Source organism: Canis lupus, chromosome X, assembly GCF_011100685.1.
Source record: "Canis lupus familiaris isolate Mischka breed German Shepherd chromosome X, alternate assembly UU_Cfam_GSD_1.0, whole genome shotgun sequence".
Classification (NCBI taxonomy): Eukaryota; Metazoa; Chordata; class Mammalia; order Carnivora; family Canidae; genus Canis; species Canis lupus.
Genome location: NC_049260.1, coordinates 120,311,035 through 120,328,067, shown reverse-complemented (window position 1 = coordinate 120,328,067; position 17,033 = coordinate 120,311,035). Strand labels below are relative to the sequence as shown.

Here is a 17,033-nt window from a genome sequence, read left to right as displayed (position 1 = left end):
ATTGTTCATGGTTATAGGAATATTCAGATTGCATATTTCATCTAGATTGAATACCTTTTATTGTGGTAAACATTCATAGTAGAACATAACCATTTTAAAATCCTTGACATTAAGTATATTCCCAGTGTTGCACAACCATCATTGCTATTCATTTCCAGAATTTTCTCATCATCCCAAACCTCATATAAGTGGAATCCTACAATATTTGTCTCTTTGAATCTGGCTTCTTTCACTTAGCATAATATCTGCAAAGTTCATCCATGTCGTAGCATAAATCAGAATTTAATTCCTTTATATGGCTGCACGGTATTCCATTGTACATGTACCACATTTTGCTTATCTAGTGATGGACGTTTGGGTTGTTTCTACCTTTTGGCGATTGTGGAAAGTGCTGCTATGAACACTGGGATGCAAGTACCTGTTTGAGTCCCTGCTTTCAGTTCTTGGGAGTGTGTTGCCCTTGCCTCTGGAGAAGTGTCTAGCAAGAAGTGGCTTTGGCTGAGCTTGAAGAGGTCTGTGTTTTCCTCTAGATTTTTGATGGAGTCCTGTCTCACATTTCAATAATTTCAAATTTGTTGAGGTTGGCTTTCTGGTCCAGGACATAATCTCTGTTGGGGAATGTTCCCTGCCTGCTTAAACAAATACTTATTCTCCTGCGACTGAGCAGAGCATCCCATTATGCTGGTTATGTCTTGTTTGGTTAATTGTGTCATTCATTTCTTTTCTGTTGTTGCCGATTTTCATTCTAGTAGTTCTCTCAGTTGCTGACGGCAGAGCGTTGAAGTCCCATCTATCGCTGTGGATTTGTTGCTCTCTCCTTTTAGCTCTACCAGTTTTCTCTCTGTGGGTTTTGACACTGTTGTCTGGTTAGGATGGTTCTGTGTTCTTTCTGGGTTGATCCTTTATCATGATGTAACGTCTCCCTTTAGACATAACTAGAAATGTCAGGTCATGTCTTACTGTGTTCTTTATATTCTTTCCAGAAGATTCAGACTTACATTTCTTTGATCCACAAACAACCCCAAGGCCTTATCCAGAAAAGACAGGTGATGTGTTGTAAATTACCTGGGCCATTTGAGGATTACATTATTGATCTGTAAAACTCACTGAGGTTTTGTTCCTGCAAATACTGCTGTTTCTTTTCTGAATGCTTGCTGTTTACATCGCTGTATAGCAATGCTTGCTGTACAGCATTGTCTTTGCCTTTCTTCTCCCTTATATTCCCTTTCCCTCTGCTACCTCCAGCTATAATTTATGGCACATTCTTGAAGCTCAAGAAAAGAAACTATTGGAAAACTGATGCATGCCATGTAATTGTTTTGAAAGAAGTCCCATATTTTTAGAGGAGTCTGGTTGAGCTAGAAAACCTAATACAGTAGTAACAACCACACTTACATAAAATATTTTCTTGATATTATACTACTTTCTGTTTATAAGATGCTGCTGTCCTCTACTGGGAACGTGAACTCAGTCCATCCCTGGGCAGCATGGTTCGTGGTTATGGTGCCGGGTTGATAGTGGTGGAAACCAAGGCCCAAAGCTCCTGAGGGTCATGCTCAAGCTCTGGATCCCCCTGGATCCACGGTCCAGCAGGTCTAGGCTGAACACCCAGTTCCATGAATCTCCAGGTCGACTGTGGGACCATGTCTGCCATACCACCAATCCTCTGAAGAAAAGTGTGCGGAACTCATCTCCTTCCAACCTTCTGCATTTCTCTGTCATCCTCCAAGGGGTTGTCAGAGGCCTTAGAGGGGTCTCGAGGACTAAGACAAGGGTCCCATGTTCATGCTGTGATGCACCTGAGCCATGAAGTGGCTGCTGTGTTTTGTTACTAAATGTGTTCCTATGTTGTCCCCCTTCCCTACTTTAGCAAGATGGGACCATGGCACCACCACAACCAAGAGGCCAGCAACAACCAGAGCACCCGCAAAGCCTGCAGGTAATGCTGCCACCTAAGGAGGGCTATAGAGAAAGATAGGGGGAGCTCTCTTTGGGGCAGATGTCCACAGAGCTACCTGGACCTTAGCAAATTCATTTTGTCTTGTATGTTTTGGGGCCCACTGCAGATGACGATTTCGACTTGGCTGATGCCTTGGATGACCGAAATGATCGAGATGATGGTCGCAGGAAACCGAGCCCAGGAGGAGGAGGTCAGTGAGAGCTGATTGAGGGCACCGGCCAGCGCTGTGGCTCCCTGGCCACACTGTGGCTCGTTGACTACAACAGCCCGAAGAGCCCCCCAGGCCCGGCAGAGCCAGGAGCATGTCAAGGCATAGGAGAACCCTCTGTAGTAGTTCACAAACATTTTGGGTCTCCGGCCTCCCCAAATCACTGGGGATTTCAAAGGCTTTTGTTTCCGTGGATCATATCTACCAGTATCATCTTTGAACTGAAAACTTAAAAAAAAAAAAGTGCTTATTCATTTAAAATGAACAAAAACCCATACATGTTAACAGAAGTAGTGTGTTTTTGGGAGAAAAATAACTGTCTGGCAATATGAGAACAAAATGTAGTGAGAAAAGTGGCATCGTTGTATCTCTTCTGCACATTTCTATAACATCTAAGCAGAAGAGCTCGACTCACTCCATTTCTGGATTCGGTTGTAATGTGGTGTTATGGCTGAAGAGTATGAAGGAAATCAGGCGATATATATGCAGTTGAAAAAGGGAGGAATATTTTAATGGACTTTTTAGATCATTGTAGATATTCTTCTTTATTAAGACCCCCAAACAGGACCAGTGGCGGCGGTGTCCTGCTGTCTCAGTGCAGTGTGGACTGTGAAGCCGTATCAGTGAACTTTTCATACTTGATTCCATTTAATCCTCAGGATGCTCTTGGACTTGCAATGCAGCTTTTACCCTTTCACAAATTTATATATTCTGTGCATTGGTCATTTGGAAATATTGGTGTCCTGAGGTCTTTTGAACTTCCAAATCATGCCACGTTTTATTACACAGCACCCCAAATTCACGTCTGTTAATGTCACGCCCCCATCTCCTAAGATAAAGTCCTCAAGCATTGGAAGGCTGCCAAGCTCACAGTGGTGGATGTAGATTCTTTCAAAATTCCAAGTTTTGTTTGAAATCTTACCATTGTCAACAGATCTGGCCAATGGTTTCCTTCGAAGTGACGGCCTCATTTCATTCATTTTCAAGAAAATGCCTGCCAAATATTCAAGCCGCCCTAACGCTAGCTTGACCATCCATCATTCTTTCTAGGAAAAGTAGTCTTCCGTGGCGCAAAGCAGCTGATGCAGCCCAGAACTGAAGCAGGCACTCAAGGGCGCTCTAGCATAGGGCAGTTGACTCAGAAACGCTTTCCGCCTACTTGGCATGTGCCCACACGGAACGGGAAAGTCGAGTCCTCTGTGCTTAAGCCAGAATCCGATGTTTTCCTTTCCCTGTATCACTTTCCTGTTGCCGCCTAACAAATGATCCCAAGCTCGGCGAGTTACGACAGTGCCCATTCATTAACTCACAGGTTCCTTTGCTGAGCGAGGAGGTCAGGAACAGCTAAGCCAAGTTGTCTGTTCTTGGGGATGTCAGCCAGCCTTGGTCTCTGAGCTTGCGTTCTCTTCCAAGTCCGTGGGCTGGCTGGCGGGGTCCCTTTCCTTCCAGTCACAGAGCTGATGGCCACTTGCTTTTTCAAGGCCAGTAAGAGAGAGACAGGGCTGGGGGAGAGCCGGAGGAGGAAGACTAACCTGCTTCTCGAATCTGAGCTCAGGGAGACCTCAGCCTGCTTGCCTGCTTGAGTCAGGCCTACCCAGGATAATCTCCTTTTTGATTCAGGCAAAGGCAGACTGACTTGGGATCCAAATTACATCCGCAGAATCTCTTCACCTTGGCACTTAATATAACTGAACCGCAGCAGGGGTGGCCACCTTGTTCGAGGTCCCAGTCACGCGCTGCGTGATGGAATCTTCTACAAGGTGCTCTAGTGGGAGGGAGTTCTAGGGCCCTGTTAGAATTTTGCCTTCTGTAGTCATCAGGAGGCGCCTCGCTGGCAGGCAGTTTCTGGGGACGTTGGGCCACATTAACACAAGATTATGGCCTGAAAAGTGCATTTTGGTATTGACATGTATATTTGTTTTCTCCAGGTTTCTCAGACAAGGATCTTGAAGACATATTAGGTGGTGGTGAATACAAACCTGACAAAGGTAAAATTAGGAGCATTGATTTGTGTAAACACCTTAATCTCATTACAAACGTGATTACATGGCAACCAGATTGATTGAGCCGTTCTTACTCAGCCTCTGGGGTGCAAGAGGTTGTTTCCAGACATCCTGCTTACAGCTTGGAAGGCTCACTTGGAATCCTGTGGGCTGTGCAGCTCAAAGTGGGGATTTAGAAGCCAATTTGGAAAAGCCACACGTTCCTCCCAGTGCTCCGAAGGCCAGGTGCTGCTTGATTGAGGTCTCCATCCCGAGCCAGAGCCAAGTGCCTGGGCAGCACGCGTGACTGCGAACAACTCCTGCCCCCTCGACTTGGGCAGAGCAAAGATCGTCATGACAAGCATTTTCTTAGGAGACCCGTAGTGAGCCCGATATCTTTCAAAATATCTTTTTAGTTTAAAATCGTTTAAAACTCAGGGCACCTGGCTGGCTCAGTCTGTAGAGCGTGTGACTCTTGACCTCAGAGTTGTGAGTTTGAGCCCCACCTTGGGAGTAGAGATTACTTAAAAATCTTTTTAAAAAAATTAGTCTAAAACTCATAAGAAGTTATAAAAATCGTTCAGGAGAATTTGTGTGTACTCTTCACCCAGTGTCCCCTGAAGGTTCTCGCTGACCTTACGGAAGTGTCGTTTGGTGTCAAAGCCAGGAAGCTGCCATTGGTCCAAACTGTTATGAAGTCACATACAGCCCTGATTCAGATTGCGTCAGCTTTTGCATGTTGTCGTGTGTGTGCATGCATGCACACGTGGGTCTGTGAAATTGTGTCACGTGTAGATCTCAGCAACCGTGATCACTCAGGATGCAGAACACTGAACTCTTCAATCACCACAAGGAAACCCCCTCCTGCTAGCCTTTCTTAGTCATGGCCTCCCCCACCCAAACCACCAAGGACTTAAAGCTTTTATTCTTATACTCATCCAGATCCAACCTACCCTCGAGAGAAGCAGCCAGCTTTGATGTGGCAAAAGAAGTTTTGATTGGACTTTGTGATCGTTACATGTGGTGGTTGCCTGTTTTGATGGTATGTTGTGGTTGTAACTTGTAGTTATGACTCTAGGTTGTTATGGTTGCGACTGTCGTGATGGCAGCCTGTTGTGGTGGCAGGTTGTGGTGGTGACTTGCTGTGGTCACGCGTGAACGAGTTAGGTAGGAGTGTGTCTGCTTGTAACCTTGCCACCCTCCCCGTCGTCCTGGCTGTGGCGTTAGCATCTGCTGCCTTCTTGCACAGCCCATGTGCCTTTCCTGAGGAACAGTGTTCCCATCCGATTAAAGGAGCCCGCAGTCACATCTGTCCTTCAAGACACCTTTCCAGACGACGTCTTCTTGAGTACAGAGTTCTAAAAGTCACTAAATGAAACTCACAGGTGTCAGGAGAACATGGAAGATTTAAAGGGCAAACCCAGCAAATTGGCCAATTACTCCTGGGTGACAAATGGTATTTCCAGATGGTGAGATGCGGGCGGCGGTAGCGTGCGGGAGCGTGCATGGATGGAAGTCTGAATGGCACGTCGGGGGCTTCCTTATTAACAGTACATGTTTTAGCAAGGAAAAAAGCGCTGGGAAATTCTTTAATTAGGCTCACACTTGAACTTCTCTTATAAAGAATAATCAATTGTTAGCTTTAAGTTATACTCTCTGTCATTATAAGCGAAAATAAAGGGGGTCCCGGCACAAAATATGAGTGTGAGCCTGAAATGTGGTCTGGATGAGCACACGATGAAATTCTCAGACATTCCCCTCTCTGCAGACATGCTCATGCCATGAGTGAAGATGATAAAACATCACATTTCAATACACAATGGTCTTCAGCATAAAACCCGATCCTTGTCGATGTAGTTTCCAACTTTGGGCCTTAGGCACATGGATGAGGCTCAACTATAATTTTGGACTTTGTGTTTGAAATGCTATGTTATCTGTTATATATGTTTTTTTTGTTTTTTGCTCAAGAAAATATTTCTACTGTCCTTGCAGGAGGCCAGTAGGGTGGGTGACAGTGACAGTCTCTTGTTAATGGGCCCCGCCAGCCACCACCATGCCCTAGCACTCTCACTGAGGAACTTGAGGTCCATCTGTTTCATCTCCTCCTCGTCTCCTTTGGGTGTCCAGCCACCTGCCACTTCACAGCCTTTCCTCCCAGCTCCCCCGGCACCCTCCCACTGTCCCCCATTCACTCCTTCCTAAACGCCGTTGCCTGCTGGGAATGTTTGTGAATGTTTCCTTGGGTGTCCCGTTCAGTACACCGTTCTCTTCCTCGCCAGAAGGGGTTGATGTTAGAAACAAAGATCTGAGGGTCGAGTGTGTTCATCACTTAGTGGGATGTCACTACTTCTATACCCTTTAAGTGGGTGGAGGCCATTAGTATATGGATGTATACGAAACCAGGTATCCACGTGCCTCCATAACTCTGTATCTGTTCATCAGCATTTATACTAACCTAAACCTGAGTCCATACTCAACCCTCCGACTGTAGTGTGGGATTTTCCAAATGCATATAGTCATGTGTCCAGCCCCCAAGTGCCGTACACAACTGTCCTACCACCATAAACGTTCTTCTCTACATCCCTCTGGTGCTCAGCCACTTTGCCTTCCTTGCCCCTAATTGGTGTTCTGTCCATGCAACCACTAAATCTTTTTACCTCCTGCAGACTTTTGCCTTTTCTAGAATGTTCTGTAATTGGAATCATGAAGCGTGTAGCCTTTGCAGATGGATTTCTTTCACTTAGCAATATGCATTGAAGGTTCTTCCATGTATTTTCATGGCTTGAGAGTATTTCTTTTTAGCATTGAATACAATTCCGTTGTCTGGCTGGAGCACTTTTGGTTTGCTCTTTGCCTGTTGAAGGCCCTCTTGGTTGTATCCAGTTTTCGATGATTATGCATAAGGCTGCTATAAACGTTTTTGGACACTTACTATTATTTTTTGTATGATTTTATTTATTTATTCATGAGAGACAGAGAGGGGCAGAGACACAGGAAGAGGGAGAAGCAGGCTCCCTGCCGGGAGCCCAATGTGGGACTTGATCCCAGATCCCGGGATCACACCCTAGGCCAAAGGCAGACGCTCAACCACTGAGCCACCCAGGGGTCCCTGGACACTTACTTACAGGTTTTTCTGTGGATATAAGTTTTCAGTTCACTTGGAACTGTGTGTGTGATTGCTGGGTCATATGCTAAGTATGTTTAACTTGGCGATAAAGTGCGCAACTGGCTTCTAAAGTGGTGGCACCATTTTGCCTTCCCGTGAACAATGAACGAAAGTTCCTGTCGCTCCACATCCTCATCAGCAATTGAAATTGTCCACTCTTTTGGATTTGGATCATTTTAATAGGTAGGTAGGGGTATCTCATTGTTTTTTCACTTGTATTTCTCTAATGAGAAGTGGTGTCAAACGTCTTTTTATATTCTTATTTTATATTCTTTGGTGAAGTCTGTTCAGAGTTTCTGCTCATTTAAAAATTTTTTTTTGCTTTGACGAGTTCCTTTTATAATCTGGGTACAGGTCCTTTATCAGGTATATGATTCTAAAAATATTTTCTCCCAGCCTGTGACTGTCTTTTACTTTTATTAATAGTGTTGTTTGAACATTAATTTCTTTTTTTTATTGAAGTTCAATTTGCCAACATATAGCATAACACCCAGTGCTCATCCCATCAAGTGCCCCCCTCAGTGCCCGTCACCCAGTCACCCCCACCCCCGCCCACCTCCCTTTCCACCACCCCTTGTTCGTTTCCCAGAGTTAGGAGTCTCTCATTGAACATTAATTTCTATATAAAGATCAGTTTATCAATTTTTTTGCTTATGAATGAATCATGGTTTGATGTTTAAGAATAATCATGTTCGTGGAGATTTTTTTCCTACATCTCCCAGAAATTATAGTTTCAGCTTGTACGTTTAGGTCTTTGGTCTTCCATTTTGAGATAATCTGTATATGGCGTGAGGTTGGGGTCCAACTGTAGTTTTCGGCATGTGGATGTCCAGTTGCGGCACCATTTGCTGGTAAGAGTATCCTTGCCTCACTGGAGTGTCTTGGCTCCCTTGGTGGAAACCACTTGACCATAAGTGTAAGGTTTTGTTTCTAGACTCAGTCTGCTCCATTGATCTCTGTGGCTGGCCTTCAGCCAATACCGGACTGTCTCTGCTGGGCATGTGCTCGGCTTCAGGGCAAGCAAGGCTACACAGGGGGTTTATTAAGCTGCCTGTGGTTAGCTCACCTTCCCAACCTCCCCACCTCCTTATTAAATCCCTGGCTAGCTGACTGCTGGTTTGCTCGGGCTGAAGGAGCTACTGACTCTCCCTGTTTACTTGCCACTGAGATTGCCACATTTAGCTGACAGCGTTCCAAGTCACATGGGTCCCTCTGGCAACTGCAGGGCAGTTGTTGGCTTTGTGGCCTATCTGCCCCTCCGCAGTCAAACTGGCTGCTGGAAGACCGTGGGGGCAGGGGGAATGAGAGCCACTCCGGGTGGAGAGGCCACAGACTCCAGCTCCTCTCACTGGAACTAAATGTGTTCATCGCCTTCAATTGCCTAGCTGCTTTTTGAGGAGAGGATTTGTTGACCTCCTCACTCCATCAGGCCAGAAGTCCTCTCCTCTAGTATCGTTTGAACTTGAAATATTCTTTGTTTTCCCTCAAGCCCAGGCTCACATCCCCTCCCCGTGGGTTGTTACCTTGACCTTGGAACTGGTCTCCTGGTGCCCATTCATCCTCCGCACAGCTGTCAGAACCACCAGGAATGTGGAACCGATTTCCTCGGTCCTCTGTTTTAAAACTACTGTGTAAGAACGAAGAGACAAAACAGCCCAGTTCACAAACGAGCATAAGATCTGAACAGACACTTTATATAGGAGGAAGCTACATGAAGATGCTCAAAACCATTATTCATTGGAGAAATGCAAATTAAATCCACAATGAGCTACCACAACACACCCACCAGGATGGCTAAGATTAGAAAGACTGACAATACCAAATGTCGGTGCAGATGTAGGCGAGGTGAAACTCTCCTACATTGTTGGTGGGAATGGAAAGCTGCTTAAAATACCAACTGTAGACCTACCCAGTGACTCAGCAGTCTCACTCCTATTCCAGAGAAATGAGAGCTTCTGTCCAAAAAAGACTCACAAAGAATATTCAGAGCAGCTTTATTTATAAGAGCAAAACAAAAACAAGAAAACTGGGAACAGCCCAAGTACCAGCAGCAGAATGGATAGACAAATTGTGATATATTTATATATTCATATGACAGAACGAATTACTGAGATAAAAACATGGGTAAATGTCAAAAACATTATGCTGAGTGAAAGAAGTCAGTGAAAAGAGAGCACATACTATATGAGCCCAATCATATGAAATTCTAATACTTATACAGCTGATCTCATATATATATGAGGTCCGTCGCTGCCAGGGTTGGGATGTGGACAGGGATTGATTGGGCCAGGGACACGAGAGAACTTTCTGGGGTGATGGTGTCATTGTATATTTTGGTGGAGGTCCACAGGTGTGTGCATCTGCCAAAACGTATCAAGTGGTACACCTCAGATTTGTGTATTTTTACCATATGTACATTTTTCGTTAAGGGCATCGTAAGCAAATGTGTAGCCCTAGGTCATAAGACATTTAGGGGTGGTGAGTATGGATGTCTGCGATTGAAGTGCAGCATAGAGATAAGGGAGACATGAGTGGATGGAGAGACAGATGGACAGATGGACATGTGATAAAGCACAGAATGCCAAACGCTATAGGATTTAGGTGGTGGATAGGAGTGTTCACTGTAGGATGTTTCCAACTTTTTAGTATGTTTGAAAAATTAAAAAAAATAGGTATGTATATATTTCTGAGAGACACAGAGAGAGAGGCAGAGACACAGGCAGAGGGAGAAGCAGGCTCCTTGTGGGGAGCCGACGCGGGACTCGATCCCAGGACCCTGAGATCATCACTGGAGCAGAAGGCAGATGCTCAACCACTGAGTCATCAGGCGCCCCCCAATTTTTAATTAAATAGAGGGAAAACATGTTTAAAGCAGCCCAAAAAACAAGCCTCTGTAATGGCTCCCCACTGCCTCCAGGATAATGTCAAGCCCCGTGGCCTGCCGACGGGTCCCCAGGTTCCTTTCATCCGCCATCTGTGGCTTTCCAGCTGCTTCTCTATCGAAAATGCCGTTCTTGGGCAGCCCAGGTGGCCCAGCGGTTTAGCGCCACCTTTGGCCCAGGGCGTGATCCTGGAGACCCAGGATCGAGTCCCACGTCGGGCTCCCTGCGTGGAGCCTGCTTCTCCCTCTGCCTGTGTCTCCGCCTCTCTCTCTCTCCTCTCTGTGTTTTTCATAAATAAATAAAATCTTAAAAAAAAAAAGAAAATGCCATTCTTCCACCAGCTGAATTCCGCCTCATTTTCCAGAGAGGGCTGAGCTCCCCATCCCTTAAGAGATGCCTCAAAGGGCACCTCTGCTCTGGAGGCTCGTCCGCTCTGTGGCCCTCTTCAGCCCGGCCCGGGGTGGCCCTGGGGTGCACCAGCCGCGTCCTGCTCTCCTTATCCTCCTAGAACCTCTCCACCGGCGGGGACGGGGACGGCGCCTCTTGTACCAAATCCTGTGGGTTCATTACCCCCAGCTTTGGCTTCCCATAAGCAGGCGCCTTTTTTCTTGTGTATCCCCAGTGTTTGCTGAAATGGGGGGGGGGGCTAAAGTGGAGCAGACCGTATCATACATGCCTCCCCCCGAAGGGAAGAGTGACACATGTGATTGGCTCTGCTGACGACCCCCTGGGCCACATTGGTGATGGGGTCGTGGCCCGAGTTGCTTTCTCCTGGACCCCGAAGGGCCCTCTGGCTGGGAAAGCTCACTCTTGGAAGTGGTGCGCTCTGTGATCTGCTCTGTAAAGCCAGCTTTCGCCCAGGTGAGCTCCAAGCGGATTTCATGAGAGGGGAGAGGACACACTGGAAGCTTCCACGTGGCCCCCACCTGACGGGGCACCTGTCTAGCCTCTTTGTGGAGCAGACGCTTTGCCTGATCTTGCTTCTGGCTCCTCGTGTGTGGTCTTCCTTGGTAAGGGATCTGGACCAGCCCCACGGGATCACCCCCACTGGCGTGCTGCCTAGAACCCCTTGATAAGTTGACCCAAGGAAACCCCCTGGGGATGGGAGGGGACAGGGGGTCACGGAGGGCGCCTAAAGGGATAGGCCACCAGCTAGTGCATGCGCTTACCCAGGACCACCGTCTTCCCATCCTGGGAGGGCTCTCCTCAGAGATCATCGAGGGTTGGAGCTGTGCGGTGCTCTGGCTGAAGGGTGAGCGCTCTCATCTCGCAGGTGGGGGTGGAGGAGCCTTCGAGACTTTCCAGAACAGTGAGGAATGGCATCCCCACTGGTTAGCCGAGGCAGCCACACGTGTTCCAGATGGTTCTTTGAGTTTGATTTGACTTTGTATCCACGGGTCATTTGAAGCAGGCGTTCTTCCTTCTCTGTGGATTTTTGACTTCTTAATCGATTTGTTGTTTTGCATTTCTGCTGCCTGTTCTCCTGTAATGAAAAAAAAAAAGAATCTTTAAAACATTGTCAAGTCCTACCGGGGGCTGTTGGAGGTCTAAAATTCTAAAATACTTAACACAAGTCCTGAAACCCTTGAACACCCCCCTGCCACCCCCCCCCAGCAGTTCTAGATAGAATCTCCCCCACTGTTACGAGACTCTCCGCGCCCTTGGCAAATCGGACGTGTCAGGCGCTCACCGTGCGCCCGGGGTTGTGCTGTTGTCAGAGAAGGGCAGGTACGTGCCTTGCATCCCTGCCTCCCAGGATCGGGGCCGTGGCGGACTAAAGGCTAGCGTGTGTGTGTGTGCGCATGCGTGTGCTTTGTTGCCTTTTGCATTTGAGGACCCTGTAGATCTGGCACTTCTGTTAAGGACAGGTGGATCTGGGACCTCCTCCCTGCGGCGATGCCCCCTGTCCTAGCGCCCCCTGTGGGTACAGAGCCCACTAGAACTGTAGGACTTCTTCCAGCTGTGGCTGTCACCAGATGCAAGGGTCCCTCGAGCTGTGTGGTACAGCCTTCCAGATGTATAGGTCTCTGTCCTCAAAGCAAATTGCAGCGTGACATGTGCTGTACGGGAGTTTCTAGAACAAGAGAGGCCAGCCCTAGTCTCTTCGGTATGTAAGTGCGGGGTATACTTGTGAGCTCAGAAGGCACGTGGGGATACAAACACAGCATCCTTGAAGACGAAGGGCCTGCCTGTGACCCGTGGACCAGCTCCTCTGAGCTGTCCCCCTACTAGTGGGGAAATAGGGGCTTGTATATTTTAAACATTTCTTACGCATTATATGAAAATACTGCTTTTTTGCTTCCCCATCTACGGAGAGTCACCAGTAATACTTTAGAGTATCTGCTTGCAGGACTTTTTCTAGACATCATGTACCTTTGTAAATACTGGGTTATTTTCATAAAAATGGGACCCTGTTACTTTTAAAAAAAAAACAGTTGTTATTCAGTAAAAGCCCTGCTTATCTTTCTCGGTCATTAAAGAGGACCCTAAAATATTGTGTTGAATGGACTGCATGATGTTACACCGTAATTTATTTAGCCAGTACCTATTTTGAGAGGTTTTTCCCTCTGGCTATTTACCGCTCCACACAGTGCCACGATAAACATCCTCATAGCCAGATACACAAAGCCTGTCTAGTTTGTCGGCTAAATTCCTAGATGTTGACTGGCCGGGCCACAGAAGTATGAATTTTTAATGATGCGCCTCTTCAAGGGCCCTGCCAAATGGTGTTCCATTAAGGTTGTCCTGGCTTCCCCTCCGACTGCTAGGGAGCAAACAGGTGCCTGTTAGCTTCTGTCCCCACCCTCACTGGGCACTGTAGTTTTGTGATCTTTGTAAATGGACTCAGTTTAAAATGCTCCCCTGTTGACATTGGCATTTCTTTGACTACAAGGGAGGTGGAACACTTTTTACCCCTAGGTCTTATTAGACGCCCTTATCTTGTGGGGTCGAATCACCTGTTCACATTCGTTGCCTGTGATTTTTTCATTTTTTGATTTTTTTTTTATGCCAGAGTCTGTATCTTTCCTCGTTGACTTGTAAGGGCTCCTTTTACATTAGGGATGATCAAACCCTTTTCAGAAATTCCCAGGACATCGTATTTACCAGTTCCTTAACTGATAGGCCTTTGGGTGGTTTCCACGTTTTGGCCTGCATGAATAACGCCATCCTGTTCCCATTTCATGCGACATTCTTGCAGCTCACGATCGTACAGATTGTATGATCGAGACTGGAGGTGAAAGAAAGGGGAGGTTGGATGGCTCCGGCCTGTCGGGAAATCTGGTGAGGTGAGCGCATCAGCAGTGGACGTCCAGGAGGGGCCTGGCCTTGCCCTTGGCAGTGGCCACGCCCGGCACAGCAGAAGGGTCCACAGTGGGCCAACACGGTCAGACTCCAGGCCCTCACCTGTGACCCCACTGCTGACCTGTTCATGCCTGGAGGACCCTACGGAGGACCCTACAGAGGACCCTGTGTTCTCCTGTCTGCTCGGTGCAGCACCGATTGTGCTTTTGAAAAAGGCAGTGCTGCTTGTTGTTTTGAAAATAACCATTCACATCCAATCAGGGATCTTTAACTCAAGGATTCAGCCCTAAGTGGGAACATAACAAACCTTATTTTCTAACCCCCCCCCCCCGCCAGTCTTTACAAAATCGACTTGATTTTCCAGAGCAGTTTTAGGTTCACAGCAAAATTATATTCCTGCTCCTCACAGCCACAGCCTCCCCCATTACCAGCACCCCCTACCCCCAGGGTGTGGGTGTTCCCGTCCACGAACACACCATCCCCAGACTCCGTGACGCACGGTGGAGGGGATGCCAGAGGTCGTTGCCTCCAACATCCCAGAGCGGTTTCCCTTAAAAGCCCCGGGCCCTGGGGAGACAGCCTCCCTCCCTTAATGAGCACTGTGCCCTGAGAAGCGGGAGCGCTCAAGGCTAATTAGTGTCCTGAAATGGCACCAGTTGCTCATCAGGGCGCTGCCTGTCCGGGGAGGTAAGCGTGTGTTGAGCTTTGTGCGGGTTTATCACGCTCACGGGGATGGACACGTGTGGCCACCACCACGGCCCGCGCAAAGACCCGTTCTGTCGCCGCATGGCCTTTCCAGGGCCCCACCGCCTCCCTCCCCCCCACTGCCCTAATCCCCTCCACCCACTAACCTGCTTCCCTTCCCATGATATTTCAAAGCCTTTTGAATTTCAAAATACCGGATGAGGGATTTTTTGCTCATGTGCCAAGGTAGAGGTGGACGGCCTTAAAACAGTCCTGGTCGTCCCCTTGTCCCCTCCTCTGGCAGGCAGCATTGCGCGATGCACCTGCACCTAAATCGCACCAGCAGAAACATCTGCATTTGAAGAAAAGTCTGCGGGAGGCACTAGGCCCAGGCGGCACCGAAATGGAAATACTAACTGCAGAGCCTCCCTGGGTGGTGGGGCTCTGCGTTGTTTTCCTGCTAGGCTCCCGTCCTTTCGTTAAAAACGAAGTTGAAGCATTTTGTGCCCTCTGCTAAAGAATAAAGGCTTCTTGCAGGAGACTGTGTGTCCCCGGGACTGTGTTCAGGGCGAGGTTGGCCGGCCTGAGCCCAGCTCTGCCACCTGCTGGCAGGTCCCTCCCGGTGAGCTGGGGGGGCCCGCCTGCTCCTACTGCAAAGACGCCTGTGGGCGAGGAGCTGGGATGTGACCATCACTTTCCAGATCGACAGTTCTGCTTGGCAGGTGACAGGCACGAGAGGGCAGGTCTTGGATGTCCCGGCAGAAGCCCCCTGGGCACTTACTGGGGCTGTGGCAGGGGTGCAACCAGGGGCCCGTGAGCCGGGGAGGGGCTGTCCGCAAGCCGGGGGGTCACGGGCTCACGGCCGACCCTGAGTGCTTTTGGCTTTTTTTTTTTTTTCCAGGTGACGGTCGATATGGCAGCGACGACCCCGAATCCGGTGGGTTTGCGTCCCGAGGCCTGCCCGGCATCCCGCCCCTCCCCTGACCGCTCCCGGTAGAGACCGGCCAGGCCAGCCGCACTGGGATGCGGGGACTTAAAAGAATCAAGCGTGCAAATTGGGGTCCCCGGGGAGAGGTGGCCCCCTGGGGAGGCCCGTAGGCCCGAGACCCAGAGAGCGCAGCCGTGTCCACCTTTCAAGCTTCTCAGGGTGGAAATCCTTCTGGAAGGAAACGAGCAGCACTGGGCAAATGCCTCAGCTACCGGCGGCCTCGCGCTTGGGGGTTTGGGGGGTTGCGGTGTTTGAGCGGCTCCCGCGGCGCTGCTGACCCGGTGCCAGGCATCCTCACGCCCCCCCTCCGTCTCGCTTGCCCCCCAGGAGTGTCGGCCGAGGCGGGCACCATCGCGGGGGTGGCCAGCGCCCTGGCCATGGCCCTGATCGGCGCCGTCTCCAGCTACATCTCCTACCAGCAGAAGAAGTTCTGCTTCAGCATCCAGCGTAAGTGCGCCCCCCCGCGGCCCGCGAAGTGGGGGGCCGGGCCTCCCCAGGGCGACGGGGCCAGACCAGGAGCACGAGCCGAGTCCGACTTGCAGCCAGGCTGGACCCGAGTGTAAAGTGGCCGTGTTCCTGCGGGCAGTGTTCGTGTCACTCAGAGCAGGATGGGCCCGGGGCTCCCCCCGGCCTCGGGAGCACGGGGCGGGGGTGTCGGGGGCTCCGGGAGCTGCCGGGACGCTGGGGGGCTCTAAGGGCCCGGGAAGGCAAGGGGCCGAATAGGGTGCGGGCCCTGCACCCCCTGCCGGGCCGCGCGTGCCAGGGGTGGCTTGTGTGCTAGGCCTCTGAGCGACAAGTCGGGGAGTGACAGAAGCCCATGTCGCCAGCCGCGTGGGGGCGCGGCGAGGGAGAGCAGGGGTTCCCCGGCACCCAGAGACGGCTGGCCGAGGGGGCGCCACTCAGAGTGGCGAGCTTCAGCTCAGGTGGGCAGAGTCTCCACCTGGTTCCTCCCCGCGGCGGCCCGGTTTGCTTCTCAGCTTCGGTCGGTGTGCTTGACCAGGGCCGCCACGTACGGTTGCGCAGGTTGTGCAACCACGCGCAGCTCCACGGGCTGCACCCAGCAGCACCGCAGGGGCAGCGTTCATGTCTCGGTGCGCAACCCGCGCCACGGTTCGTGGCCGCCCCGCGTGGGATCCCGTGGACGCACGAGCTTGGCCGTCGAGTGGCGTGGACGGGGAGGTGTCAGGCAGGAGCACGGAACGGGAGGCTGGGTGGTCCTCAGAGCTGTCCCTTGTCCTAGTTCAAGAGCAGAGAAACAGAGTCACCTAAGATGGCAAAGCTGTTCTCTCAGAGTCCTGGAGGCCGAAGTCCGGGAGGAAGGGATCAGCAGGGCTCGTGCCTTCCAGAGGCTGTGGGGAGCTCCTTCCTGCCTCCTTCAGCTTTTGGTGGCCCCAGGTGTCCCTGGGCTTGTGGCCACAGCACCCCAATCTGTGTGGCCTTCTCCCATCTCTTCCACGGACACTTGTTGAGGGCGCACCCTGAATCCAGGGTCATTCATCTTGAGATCCTTAATCTCACTGGCAAAGACCATTTTCCAAACAAGGTTGCACCCCTGGGTGGCCGGAGGCCGAGGACATGGCCTCGTCTCCAGGGGCCACCATTGGCTGCAGCACCGCATCGTTACCCCGACGGGGGGTGCCAGGTGCCCCATGTGCGCAGGCAGGGCATGGGGATGCGAGGAAGCCCATCGGGTAACGGAGAGACTATTTAAAAGCCGGGCGCTGCGGAGCACTGTATGCGGAGTCCCGCCCGGAGACCCCGTCAGCCCCAGGGCCGGGATCGAGGGCACCCTGACTTTATCGATGGGGAAGGAGGGGCTCAGAGGGCTGTGGAAAGGACTGAGTCCACACGGGGAAGCGC

General features: G+C 50.2%; 1 protein-coding gene across 2 annotated transcripts in view; it reads left to right on the top strand.

Annotated features, from left to right (window-relative positions):
* Window positions 1–17,033, top strand: part of CD99L2 (CD99 molecule like 2) — a 94,801-nt gene that overhangs the window by 73,391 nt on the left and 4,377 nt on the right. For both annotated transcript variants that reach the window (XM_038588558.1, XM_038588557.1), the window contains exons 3-7: window positions 1,871–1,939; window positions 2,067–2,150; window positions 4,097–4,156; window positions 15,087–15,122; window positions 15,501–15,620. In XM_038588558.1, coding sequence (XP_038444486.1) covers window positions 1,871–1,939; window positions 2,067–2,150; window positions 4,097–4,156; window positions 15,087–15,122; window positions 15,501–15,620 — 369 coding nt within the window. The remainder of the gene's footprint in view (window positions 1–1,870; window positions 1,940–2,066; window positions 2,151–4,096; window positions 4,157–15,086; window positions 15,123–15,500; window positions 15,621–17,033) is intronic.